This window comes from Chelonoidis abingdonii, chromosome 3, assembly GCF_003597395.2.
Source record: "Chelonoidis abingdonii isolate Lonesome George chromosome 3, CheloAbing_2.0, whole genome shotgun sequence".
Lineage (NCBI taxonomy): Eukaryota > Metazoa > Chordata > Testudines > Testudinidae > Chelonoidis > Chelonoidis abingdonii.
The window spans coordinates 71,002,084-71,016,672 of record NC_133771.1 but is presented as its reverse complement, the minus strand read 5'-3'; the positions used below and the strand labels follow the sequence as shown (position 1 = coordinate 71,016,672).

The window sequence follows — 14,589 nt, the reverse complement described above, 5'->3', positions numbered from 1 at the left end:
GGTTGTCTGCTGCTTTCACGAAGGGAGGGGTGAGGCTGTACCCAGAACCACCCGCGACAATGATTTTTGCCCCATCAGGCACTGGGCTCTCAACCCAGAATTCCAAGGGGCGAGGGAGACTGCGGGAACTATGGGATAGCTATTGGATAGCTACCCACAGTGCAACGCTCCAGAAATCGACGCTATCCTCGGACCATGGACGCACACCATCAAATTAATGTGCTTAGTGTGGCCGCATGCACTCGACTTTATACAATCTGTTTTACAAAACCGGTTTATGTAAAATCGAAATAATCCCGTAGTGTAGATGTACCCTAAGATATCTACAGAGGCAGTATACCATTCCCTAGACAAAAGCTTATTATTTACAAGATTAAAGAAAGAGATGATTGTTGGTTTTTTTTCATCTCATGGCAATTGATTCTGAATTAAGGCAGTATGAGATTATAGATAAAAAGCTGATAAGGAATGAAACACTTTTCAAGCAAAGTAGTTAATATTGATGGAGTGGTAATAACTTTTTAATTCTGTGTCATCAGTCTCAATAAATAAGGCAAGTGCGTGCACCATGTTTTACGGTTGTTGGAAGAAACTAGTATTAGTAAAATAAAATCTGTAGATAGGGCTGTTTAAACTGTAGTTTATTCCAACAAACCTTTTACTACACTTGGTTGTATTGCATGTTTCTTTGGAAGGGTCAAACATTAGCTTCTGTAGACATTCACTAATACCAATTGAAAGAATCATAAAGACTCACACCTGCAATGGTTCTGCATTTCTGATGTGGAGAAAATAGCAGTGTAACATAGACACAACTACTTCCTATAACTTTATAAAACATTTTTTCCCTTTTCTGTAGCCTTTATTAAAACAGCTTATATGTGTATCTTATTTTGAAATGACAACTGCTGAAGTAGTATCTTTTTGAAATTCCTTTAAAACACACTTTGCTGCTGTTGTGTAGCTCTTCCAAAACATAGTGATATCCCTTGAACCCTTATCATGGGAAATATTTCCTTTTTTTGCTTACTACTCATCCTTCAGGCACCACTACTTAACCACTCTACTGACAAGCCCCCGATGCTTTCATTTTAATGTTAAAAATGGTTAAATATTTACTAAATGTGCCTCTCTCTCCTTGGAACCATATGACCAGCACGTTGGAGACCTACATTCAAAACTTGATTTTTCACAACTGAATATGACCCAGTAGCGTGAGTGGTACAGTACTCTATTGCCTTCAGCTGTCTGCTTTTCTTTGAGGGCATCTGTGCACATGTATTTCAGGGAATTGCACCGCCTGGCACTCGGCGCTCCAGAACTTCTTAGTAACATTGGCCTCTTGTGGCCCTGTGTAGCATCTGTCCTTGCTTCAGGAATCAAAATAATTTTGTTTTCAAGGGTACACAAACTTTTTGGAACCACTTTTCCCTATTTTTAGCTAAACTTTTGGTGATATATGGTGGCTTAAAATTTTAAACAGAATCTCTTGAAATGGTTTTGAGCGATGTATGGTATGTTAATTATTTGTTAAGCTATTATATGACAGCAGAGATTCTTTTAGATTTTCTGTGATTGCATGTGGTAAGTCACTTTGGTTCATTCAGTTATATCACTTTATATAATGTTACAGTTGCATGTCTGAAACTATTTTAAATCTATTAGACTTGCTGCTTTGAATGGTGAATCTGTTTATCTTTGTTGTTTTAAAATGGCAATTTTGTTGATTCTGTTAGTCTAAAGAGCCATACTACATGGAAATGATGTGTGCCCTGCCACTCTTGCATGTAGCTGGGCACCAAAGGTATTGTGAAATGACTTTATTGGAGCAATTCTTACAGAAGGAATATAAATTACCAATTCGCAAGTTATGGTGCTCTATCTTTAATGTGTGTCCTTTCTCTTTAATTTATCCTGCAAACTGTTAGCTTCTGTTTTATCTCATTTTCAGTAGCAGTTCTGCAGTATGACAATACAGTGACGTGTTTAGTTACAAACAATGTCTTAAATGATGTTTTCTTTTTTTAGATTACTTACCCAGAATGTTGGTCTTCTTTATGTTGGAAGTTTTGACAGACCTTTTGCACAAATTAAGGTATGACTTTTGGTTTACTTGAAAGTTATTAAATACTTGTATGATTATAGTCTTGATATTTCAAAGTATTTTTGAAGGAATCAATATAATTTCAAGAAAAATAAATGAAAAAATAATATAATTTCCTTGTTTTTGTTTTTGTTTGTTTTCTGGAGTTATTTCCAAAGACATTTATATATTTAGCTGTCAGAGAAGTTCAGTGTTTTCTTGCATCATGTTTTGATTACTTTTGATTCTGGGTTAATTACCAGAAACAACATGTTCATTTTTTTTAAGGTTACTTGTCAGTGACATTTCAAAACAAAACCACCTTTTGAACTTCTTACTCTTTCAAGTTATGTTTGACATGGAGGACATTACAGATTATTTCCCCACCATTATTACACTTTATTGTAATGGATTGTACAGTTTCTGAAAAGTCTTTTATGACTTAATGATCATATTTATCAGCTAAACTATAGTTTTACTGCTTCTAATTGCTGTTTGCCAAAGAATCATTGCTGTGCCCCTTAAGAATAAAGAATTATTTCATTATTCCAAATGGAAAACTGCCTTTGATCCTGTCAGCACCAAAAGTGTCATTGCTATTCACAAGCATTCTATATTTAATGTAAGTAGTGTCAAGCAAAATGTCTAATTAAAATATGATGCAGTTTAGTTAAACATATTCATAAACCATTCACCGGTCAAACTACCAAGTGCTATGTTAAAGCAGTGTAAAATGTCTGATTGAAACATACAAAGGCAAGACAATTTAGGCAAAATATTTGGGCTTGTTCCTTAAGTCAGACAACTGAAAGACTTTTTTCACATTAGTAGTACATAGTAATGGTCAATGTTTAGTTATGATTTGATTCTTAAAGCCTGATCCTGCAATCTTTGTGCAGTAAAATTCCTATATAAGTCAGAGACAGAATGTGTATAGTCATAAAATCGAGAGGTCACCTAGTCCAGCCCCCTGTTCTGTGGAAGGACCAAGTAAGCCTATATCATCCCTGGCAGATGTTTAATCTGTTCTTAAAAACTCCAGCGATGTTGATTCCACAACCTCCCTTGGAAGCCTATTCCAATCTTTAACTATCCTTATAGTCAGAAAGTTTTTCCTAATATCTCACCTAAATCTCCCTTGCTATAGATTAAGCCCATTACTTCTTGTCCTGCCTTCAGTGGACATGAAGAACGATTTATAACATCCCTTAATGTATTTGAAGACTGTTATCAGGTCTCCCCTCGGTTTTCTTTTCTCAGGACTAACCATACCCAGTTTTTTTAACCTTTCCTAGTAAGTCAGATTGTCTAAACCTTTTATCATTTTTGTTGCTCTCCTGTGGACTCTCTACAGTTTGTCCAAATCTTTCCCCAAGTGTGGCACCCAGAATTGGATGCATTACTCCAGCTGAGGCCTCACCAGTGCTGAATAGAGTGGGACAGTTACCTCCCGTGTCTTACATTTGACACTCCTTTTAAGGCACCCCAGAATGATATTTGCCTATTTTGCAACTGCATCATATTGTTGATTCATGTTCAATTTGCCTAAAGGATCCCCAGATCCTTTTCAGCAGTATTACCAACTACCTAGTTATTCCCCATTTGGTAGTTTTGCATTTGATTTTTTTTCTTCCTAAGTGAGGTACTTTGCACTTGTATGTACTGAATTTAATTTTGCTGACTTCAGATCAATTCTGTAATTTGTCAAGGTCATTATGAATTCTAATTCTGTCTTCCAAAGTGCTTCCAATTTATCCCAGGTTGGTGTCATCTGCATACGTTCCACTCCATTATCCAAATCATTAATGAAATTATTGAATAATACCAAACCTAAGATTGACCCCTGTAGGACCCTGTTAGATATACCCTTCTCAGTTTGTCTGCGACCCATTGATAACTACTTTTTGAGTAAAGTCTTCAACCAGTTGTGCACCTGCCTTATAGTAGTCCACATTTCCCTCACAGGCTGCTGTGTCTCTGTGGTATTCTATTGATTTCATAGTTTCTTTAACAAATTAAAATGGGAAATAAAGTATGTGGAAGATTTCTTTACTGAAAAGGCCTTATCTTCTGCCATATTAAATGTAAATAATGGAAGCTTGCCATCTTTTGTATGTGTTGTCAGATGTTGGCTATGTGTGTGTTCATTCAGTGTGCTGCCGCAGCTCTGTGGAGATAGCAGACCTCAGTTAACTGTCCAATAAATCCACAGACTCGGTTTTCAGTGAAGGCACCCGGCCAGGTTTATTGTCGACAAAGCACGGTAGTAGCACCTGTCAGACTCTACAAGGATACTAAGATGTGTATGGTCGCGACAATGGATGCAGCTCATTCAATGGTGGAACTTTCCACTGCTCCCTAAGCTGGCCAGAGATACTCTCTCTGAGATACCTCTTTATACCCCGATACAAACAAGTTTGTACTGCCCCTTTCACATAGTTAGTTACTGCCTCCAACGTCTCTAGTTGGTTTGATGAAAACATCTCTATTACGAACTGTCATCCTAACCTTATCTTTTAAAAGGGGTCAATTTGTTCCTCTTATCCTTGGAAAATATTTTTTGTACCATTCTTAGTATTGGGATGATCTGGTACTACTTAATATCGAAATGTGTTTGTGTAAGCACTCTGTAACTAGCACTTCTTAAAAAATGTATATTTCTGCAATATAAGCCGTATTCTTGTCAAATTCTGTAAGCAGGTCCTGCCTCATACCAGGCCTCTAATACAAGGGCTTATGTCTCAAGCTCTCTTCCTACTACAGTATGTCAGCTACCTTACAAGCTGGAATATGTTGGCTATTGCATTCTCCCTTATCTTACTTGGTATTCATAGACTGTTATAGTGAAATGTGTATGTTTGCAGCAGGTGGGTACATAACCTGATGTAAAGAAATATCATTATGATAGATTATTTAAAATCTTTCATCTATATTTATCAACTACTCGTTATATCAGCATTTAAAGAAAGGAGGAGCTGTCTGCTGCTCCCAAATCAAACTTTGTTGTCCCAAGTCACTACTTTTTTAAGTTCATTATAAAATTGTTTCCAGGTCGGCAAGACAAGGGAAAATATTAATATTTTTTTACTTTACTTTGTTCTGCGATCACAGTAAAATACAATATTGAATTTCAAAGGATACCTGTGCATATACTACAATGTACTGTATCTTATAAATTCATGAAGAGAGCACAAATTCTGGGAGAAAATAAAGCAACTTCAGGAAGAAATTTGAACAGTACCATGTATTCCAGGTGTTTCCATCCCAATTACTGTAATTTGGAAGTACTCTAGGGGCTTGTCTCCACTTATTGGGGGATTGACGTGGGGCAATCGATCTACCAGGGTCGATTTAGCAAGTCTAGTGAAGACCCACGAAATCGACCACCGAGCACTCTCCCATTGACACCAGTACTCCACCAGAATGAGAAGCTTAAGGTAAGTCAACAGGACAGTTTCTTCCATCAACCCAGTACGGTGTAGACACTGCAATAAGTCGACCTAAGGTACATCGACTCAGCTACATTTTTCATGCAGCTGGAGTTGCATAACTTAGGCCAACTTAGCCCCGTAGTATAGACCTGCCCTAGCAGATGACCGTTTATCTTTTTCCAGAAATCATGTCTGCTTTTCAAGAAATGAAAGAATTAACCTATCTAGATTTATTTGCCTTCTGAGTTAACAAAAGCCTCTCCTCTACCCCCAAGTATTCTTTACCTATAAAGATGCTTATTTCAGTGGTGGTGTAGCTATATCGTCCCAGGATATTGGAGAGGGTGGGAGAGGAAATATCTTTTATTGAACCTGTTTGGTTTCTAGATCTTTAACAGCCAGTGGAGAAAGTTCCCTCTTTTCTTCCAGTTTCCCCACCAACCACTAAAATACTTCCCTGTGACACCCATGACCAGTGTCCCACTTATTCATTTTGAAGCATGACTCTCTCTGAGAAGGGGTAGATTGTGACCTGCATCCCTGCCACTTATCAAATTACACAGTTCAAGGAAGAAAAAGTATCAAAAGAAAAGTAAGGAAAAGTGTATGTTATCTTATACCTGACAATGGCCCTCAGTAATTTGAAAAACCCAACACATGGTTTGTTACAAACATGCCTTGCCCCTTTACATGACTTATTCCAAGAAAAGAGAAATCAAAATGCGCTCATAAAATTCTTTGTGTTCTTTTATTAGAGATAAAGTCCTTTAGGATCCTTTTACCTTGTTATTGATTTTCTAAGGACTGCTTCCTACATCAAGGCCTAATGAAGAGCATCTTTCTCTCTTGGAGCCTTAACTTGATCCTCTGAAGATTGTGATTACTCTATTCACAGCTCTGGGATTCTTTGTGTCCTCAAGATTTTCTTTGTGGTGATGTCCTCAGCCTGCAGAGTGTGTGAGCTGATGATGTTACGATGCTATCTTTCTTTCATTAATACAAGTGACTCATAAGATGGTTCCCTTCTTTGGTCTGAATGACTTATCCTTTTTTATCTTAATCAAGAGATTCCCCTTCCTATCTCTAGTCTGATATCCATTTAGTGGTGCTGGAACAATTTGTATAGTGGGAATGCTGAGAGCTGTTGAAGCAAACTGTAAACCCTATATATGATGGAAACCACTTCAAGCCGGAGGTGCCACCCCAGCCGCCTTAGTTCCAGCACCTATGCATCCATTGAAAGGAAGTCATAATCTATAGATATTAGATCCTTATCTTGTATATAGAATTCAATTTCTGGCTTCTATTTCCTGTTGGAATTCATTGTATAGAAGGAACATAAAGCATACCCTCCTTGAGTCTTCTAAATCTATCAAATCTGGTAGCAAGTAGATCAGAAGCCTCACAGAAGGAAGTGAAGGGCTCCCCTGCCTGGAACAAGGAGAAACTCCCTGCAGTTTTTCCTTCTAGTGGTTTGGTCTCTCATGAGACTTCTGAGACATTACAGGCTTCATGCTTTGCCTCTCTGAGCATAGCATTTAGATATAGAGTTCTTAAGGCTATTATCCAGTGTTAATTTTTTTTTTAATGTAGCTTAATTCTATATAGTTTCTTTCTTTTCAGGGTTGTTGGTTGATCTGGAGAACTCAATAGAAATTTCTATGCATAAATTTGATTTCCATACCTTTAGTAGTTTGGTGCATTCCATCTTCATCTGGAGCAAGTAATTTTAAGGGTTTGCAGTTTTTATTCCTGTGCTCATCTGTTTAGTGACTTTCTTGATCTTGAGGAAGTTATGTTGTAGAACCTAACAGCAGGCAAACTGAACGAAGATAGTGCTAATATCTATATTGTTATATTAAGCAAGCATGTGAGGAATGTTTGATAGTTAATGCAAAGGGTTGGCATGGCCTGTCATTTAATTGAGCGAGGGGAATCAGTGAACTGAAAATTTGGAAATCAAATTAACAATTGTAATGAAAATTCCCATTTATTTTTCAAAGCACTGCTTTTTTTAAGGTTATGTTGAGGTAATGGGCTTAATTTAAGGTTAGTACTCAATGGCATTTTAGTTGTTTTTAAATTATATTATTTCAGTCTAACAAATAACTCTAACATCTGTTCAAAGGCATTATAAACCATTTTTGCTTTTACATATATTTAGTGTGTGTGTGTGTGTGTATATGCTGTCTAAATAGTAACAGCTTATGCTGTTAACGTCTAGGAAAGTGAAAAGGCTACAAATTGAGCCTTGAGTGAATTCAGTGATTTGCAGCTTTCTCTGTTAAGTATTTGTGATTTGTCCATTAAATATCTCTTAAAGTCTCACAAACTAGATGAAACTAAGAAGGCTTCTGTAACTGGATATCATGATCAACTAGATAAAATAATTTAGTGAAGTCAGTTATAATTACCATTTGAGTTTTCCAGAATCCCTTTATATTATAATATTGTTAGTAATCTTAAACAATGCTATTACCATAGAAATTTTGTTCCAGTAAGGAGTAATTACATTAAATACACCAGCATATGCAGTAGTAATTTTATGAACTGCCCTGAGTAATGCTGATGGAATAAGTATTCTTCATGATACATTTGCAGATACATTTTCCTTTTTAAAGTAAAAGTCTCATAGTTTTAAGTTAAAATGAGTTTTGAAATACAATACATGTTTGCACAAGATAACTTATAATGTTTTAAGAAAATAAGATCGCAAAACATTTTTTTTAGCATTGAAAGTTTTTGCAGTTCAGTCCCCAGTAGGTTCTGGGATTAAAACAAATCATTCAGTACGTTCTCCATTATTAAGCAATAATGAATCTTTTGGCAGTCTTCACTCTTCAGTTAATGACCAGTTTCACTTTGGGCTCTTAACACATTAAATTACCATTTGAATGAAGATTATTTACTGCTATTTTAAAACAAGATTATTTATTTTAAGAGTAGTTATTGAGAAGTTGCATAATAAATACTACTTTGATCAAAATGGAGCAATTCATTTTCATAGAACAAGACGACAGTTATGAAGAAAAAGTATATTTTGGACATAGAGATGTGATATTCACATTTTGTATCCAGATGATCTGTGCTCCCATCTTACTGGAAAGATGATCAAAGTTTTAAATCTACTTCTGGAAAACTTATGCACATTTGCCAGGACCCTGGTGAGGGCTAGTGGGTATCCTACAGCAGTGTTTTGCTCAGTGATTTGTGTAAGATGAAGTTGTAGTTTGAACTACATCTCTAAGTAGCCACTGACTGTAGCTTTATTGAACTTTAAAGAGCAGCATTAGTGGATGTTGGGAGAGAAAGTAAATTAAACTGCAACTCCACCCTGGGCAAATTACTGGCCAGAACCCCGTATTGGAACCCAAGCTGCCTCATTCTTCCTCAGCATGTTCAAATATATATTGAACAAGAGAGGCATTAAAACCTAGCAGAATCCCACACAACAGAAGTCTTCCTGCAAATAATAGTTGTCTCAAACTATCTTCTTGGATGACCTCTAAAGAGAAGAATAGAGCCATCCAGGTACAAATCCGTTCACCCCTGCTGTGGTCCACAGGCAAGTCATTATCACCTCGTGATCAATGGCATAACACGTTCCTGACAGATTAAACAACATCAGCACGCACACCTGACCTTTGTCCATATTTAGGATATCCCAACCACTACTACAGTCTAAGTATCATATCCAGACCTGAAGTCTGATTGACTGGGTCAGGAAAATAAGATGTCTACAGATGATGCCCAAGTTGTTTTGCCAATGCTTATCTATCCTTTCCAAAAAAGGGAGAAAGAGACAGGGCTTTAGTTAGGAAGACTGTTGATGGTTTTTCATACAAGGGCTAGAAAATGACTACGTGAATGAAGCTAGCACATTGCCCCTACTCTGGAGCCAATAACCCTCTCTGCTGATAAACATTCCAACATTCAGTAGCTCCCTGCTGACTTTAACAAGCCACAAGAGACGGGGTCCCTCTAGCAGCTTGTTTGATCCAGTTCAGTCTCTTTGCAAAGAATGTACAGTTTTGAGCTTGAGTCCTGTTGGCACCAACCAAGATTAATTGAGTTCACCACCACATGAAACAGACCTACTGGTCAGACTTTCATGGATATTGTGGGGGGGGGGGTTAGTTTTTACCACAGCCATGGCATAGCAGCTCAAACTCTGCATACCACAATCAAACCCAAGAGTCTGCAATATAACAATATGACATAGTGAATGAGCATTGCGGGGGAGAAGGGGGAAATAATGAATGATAGGTTTACACACCATTATGGATACTTGGTTACCCAGTTTAAGCATGTGCACTTCATGGTGGTTCAGGAATGGGTTTGTTACAGGAAAAAAGAAAGATAAACATATAATATGTTTAGTCCAACCTAAAGGCATATAATGGAGTTATTTTGTATGTTTTATAGTTAGCATAGGTAAATTTATCAAACTTATACATCATTGCCCCTCATCTTTGACTGATCTTGGTTCCATTTCTAGTTTGCTGCACACTTGTTTGCCAGTTTCTGTATCCCAGATTGTTGGTGTAGTTGGAATAGTTAGTTGCCTCAAAGTTTTTTGAACGTGTACAATTCACTTGACAAGAAGTTCTTCATAGAACAAAATTCCCACTGCATGTAGCATTTAGATGATCACATTCCCTGAGGCAGAATAGCGTCTCTCTAGTATTGTACCTTTATGGAATATTTATTGAAACTTGGTCTCCTTTTTTTTTTTTTTTATATAAGAGAAGACTCTGCAGGTGCTCATTTTTTAGTCATTCTGTGCAGTTACATTTTGGTGCCATGGCCATCTTTGGAGCCAAAGACCATTTCTAGGACTGGCTTAAATAAGTCCTTGAGGCTGGAAATATACAGAGATACAGAAGGAAGGTTAATATCAGCACAAACTGCTGATTCTTCCTTTCAGTCACAGAGATGGTACAGGTACATGGTGGTTCTCTTTGGTTTCATGCTGAATCCTACAAAAAGGCAAGGGAGTATGGATCTTGATGGTAAGCTGCAGCTGAGACAGACTTAGTGTCAAATTATTTTTCTCTGTTGGCGATCCCTTGAATACTGTAGGATGTAAGTGACAGTGGAAGATGCTGTAGTCTCACTGGTCTTGACATCTTCCTCGGGCATCTGTGGAGTGTCTGGTACCTGGCCATTAAGAAGCTACATGAGGAGTTTTTTCTCATTCTTCTCCTTAGTCTGCTGTTTATCTTAGTTGAAAACCATCCACATTTCTTGCAGTGTTTGAAGGTTGCCTTGCCACCCAACCTTTAGTTAACCAAGAGGCTAATTAGCTGGAAGTATCTCTCAGCCTCATTGCCATCTAAGCTGGAGTTAAGGCTTGCTCCTAAAGTTTATGGCCCCAAGAAGCTGCTGTGCAGCTTCCTTGTAAGAGAATGCTACGTTCTGTAGGCAATGTGTCTAATCTTTGGTGATCCTATATCTGTCCTCCTTTTTTCCCTAAGATTTCTCCTCTGTTCTCCCCACTGGTGTCCCATAGAATGTTGAATAAGGTGTCATTATTTATCTGGAAGGCACTTAAATGCCTGGGGCCAGGATATTTAAAAATTCAGCTGAAGTGCTAGGATAATCACTGTGGTTACTGCATTCCTCAGGAACTTTCCATGATTCTGCGGCCTGTTAGGCAAGGCTGAGAGCTTCTTAATGAGGCTTTGATCCCTAAGCCCTTTAGCACCCATCAACTCTTAATCAGGAGGCGGAGCTACTCAGGAAGACTGGGCTTTAAAAAGCCCACTCCTAAGCGACCAGAGGAGCTAGTGAACAGGAGCAGTTAATGGGAGTTTTCTGAGGGAGTTTAGGCCCCCCCCCCCTCTTGTAGATACACTTAACATTCCTTAAATTTCTTTAAACTTAAAGCCTAAAACACCGCCTGATAAAAACAAACAAGAACAAAGGAACAAGCTTCAGGAGTAAAAAGATAATGCAGATAGAAGTCAAGAAACAGAGTGGGGGCTATCCATTTGCACCCAATGCAGCATGTATGCTTACCCTGACCTATGGGCAGGTACGTATGTGTGCATTTGGTGCAAGGAGCTCCTGACCCTTAGAGGCCATGTATGGGCTTTAGAGACCAGAGTGGCTGAACTGGAGGAGCTGAGAGAGAGAGAGAGGTACATAGATGAGACTTTCCAGGACACAGTAGAACAGTCCCATCCCTGGTCTCATGGCCTCTATGCTGTTCAGAAGGATGAAAGTCTCAGAGAAGGCAAACATCCAACTGGAGCAGAGGGAAACAATCCCTCCTTCCAGATGATGTGGTATCCTCTCCCCCAGAGAAGAATCCTCAGTGTGAGAGAAGTCCAGTTATTAGGAAGAGACAGGTATTAGTAAGTAATGAGCGATTCGATCATTAGAAACATAGATAGCTAGGTTTGCGATGACCAGGAGAACTGTATGGTGACCTGCCTCCCTGGTGCGAAGGTTTCGGATCTCTCGAAACATCTAGATAGACTTGTGTAGTGCTGGGGAGGAGGCGGTGGTTGTGGTACATGTAGGTACCAGTGACATAGGGAAGGATAAGAGAGAGGTCCTATAGGCCAAATTTAGGCTGCTAGGTAAGAGATTGAAGTCCAGGACCTCCATGCTACCATTCTCTTCCAGTTCCATGTGCAGGGCCAGTTGGACAGGCAGAACTTCAGGGTCTCAGTACCTGGATGAGACAATGGTGTAGGGAGGAGGAGTTTAGATTTATTAGGAACTGGGGGAACTTTTGGGAAAGAGGGAGCCTTTTACAGGAAGGATGGGCTCCACCTAAACCAAAATGGAACCAGATTGCTGGCACTTAAAATTTAAAAGGTTGTTGAACAGTTTTTAAATGAAGGGCTGGGGGAAAACTGACAGGTGCAGAGAAGCATGTGGTTCGGACAGACGCATCATTTAGGGAAGGATCTATTAATGGAGATTCTCTATGTCCTAGTAAGGAGGGGAGGAATGAAGATGATAATATACAGGTAGGATCTGATGAGAAACAGTCAAATGAAAAAAAGTCCCATTCAATTTCATCGTATAATGGCAGACAGCTAAAAAGGGACAAGTTTTTAAAGCACTTATATACCAATGCTAGAAGTCTAAATAATAAAATGAGTGAAACAGAGTGACTTGTATTAAATGAGGATATTGATATAATAGGCATCACGGAAGGAATGAGGATAATCAGTGGTACACAGTAACACCAGAGTACAAAATTCATCAGAAGGACAGAACAGGTCATGCAGGTGGGAGAGTGCCACTATATGTGAAAGAGAGCATACAATCAAATGAAGTACAAATCTTAAGTGAACCAAATTGTACCATAGAATCTCTTGGATAGTAATTCCATGCTCTGATAATAAGAATATAGCAGTAGAGATATATTACCGACCACTTGACCAGAATTCGGATAGTAACTGTGAAATGCTCAGGGAGATTAGAGAGGCTATTAAAATAAAAAACTCCAAACAAACAAACAAACAAAAAAACTGGGGATTTCAGCTATCCCCATATGTCAAGAAACCTTATCTCTGCATGCTGTCCTGAGGTGACATCTTAAATTACTGCTTCTTGGAGCAGGTAGTCCTGGAACCCCATGAGGAGAGGCAATTTTTGATTTAGTTCTAAGTGGAACACAGGATCTGGTCCAAGAGCTGAATATAGCTGGAGGACCGTTTGATAATAGGGACCATAATATAATTAAATGTAACATCCCTGTGGCGAGGGACACACCACAGTAGTCCAACACTGTAGCATTTAATTTCAGAAAGGGGGACTACACAAAAATGAAGAAGTTAGTGAAACAGAAATTAAAAGGTACAGCGCAAAAAGTAAAATTCATGCAATCTGCATAGAAACTTTTAAAAGACACCATAATACAGGCTCAACTTAAATGTATGCCGCAAATTAAAAAACATACTAAGAGAACCAAAAAAGTGCTACTGTGGCTAAACAATAGAGTAAAAGAAGCAGTGAAAGGCAAAAAGGCATCCTTTAAAAATTGGAAGTTAAATCCTACTGAGGAAAATAGAAAGGAGCATAAACTCTGGCAAATGAATTGTAAAAATATAATTAGGAAAGCCAAAAAAGAATTTTAAGAACAGCTAGCCAAAGATTAAAAAAATAATAGCAAAAACATTTTTAAGTACATCAGAAGCAGGAAGCCTGCTAAGCAACCAGTGGGGCCACTGGACAATCCAGATGCTAAAGGAGAACTCAAGGATGATAAGGCCATTGCAGAGAAACTAAATGAATTCTTTGCATCGGTCTTCACGGCTGAGGATGAGAGGGAGATTCCCAAACCTTAGCCATTCATTTTAGGTGACAAATCTGAGGAACTGTCCCAGATTGAGGTGTCATTAAAGGAGGTTTTGGACCAAATTGATAAACTAAACAGTAAAAAGTCACCAGGAACTCAAATGTAAAATTGCAGAACTGCTAACTGTAGTCTGTAACCTGTCATTTAAATCAGCTTCGGTACCAAATGACTGGAGGATAGCTAATGTGACGCCAATTTTAAAAAAGGGCTCCAGGGGTGATCCTGGCAATTACAGGCTGGTAAGTCTGACTTCAGTACTGGGCAAATTGGTTGAAACTATAGTAAAGAATAACCTTTTCAGACACATAGATGAACATAATTTGTTGGGGAAGAGTCAACATGTTTTTTGTAAAGGGAAATCATGCCTCACCAATCTACTAGAATTCTTTGAGGGAGTCAACAAGCATGTGGACAAGGGGGATCCAATGGATATAGTGTACTTAGATTTTTAGAAAGCCTGTCAAGGTTCCTTCCCCACTCTGAACTTTAGGGTACAGATGTGGGGACCTGCATGGACACTTCTAAGCTTAATTACCAGCTTAGATCTGGTATTGCTGCCACCACTCACAAGCACTACTTTTCTTTCCTGGGTAGTCTTGAGAGACTTCACCAGTTCCCTGGTGAACACAGATCCAAACACCTTGGATCTTAAAACAAGGAGAAATTAACCATCCCCCCTCCTTTCTCCCACCAACTCCTGGTGGATTCAGATCCAACCCCCTTGGATCTAAAAACAACGAAAAAATCAATCAGGT

General features: G+C 38.5%; 1 protein-coding gene across 4 annotated transcripts in view; it reads left to right on the top strand.

Annotated features, from left to right (window-relative positions):
* The window catches only part of RNGTT (RNA guanylyltransferase and 5'-phosphatase), a 416,253-nt gene that overhangs the window by 349,047 nt on the left and 52,617 nt on the right, over positions 1–14,589 (top strand). For all 4 annotated transcript variants that reach the window (XM_075063842.1, XM_075063841.1, XM_075063840.1 and 1 more), the window contains one exon: positions 2,029–2,095. In XM_075063842.1, coding sequence (XP_074919943.1) covers positions 2,029–2,095 — 67 coding nt within the window. The remainder of the gene's footprint in view (positions 1–2,028; positions 2,096–14,589) is intronic.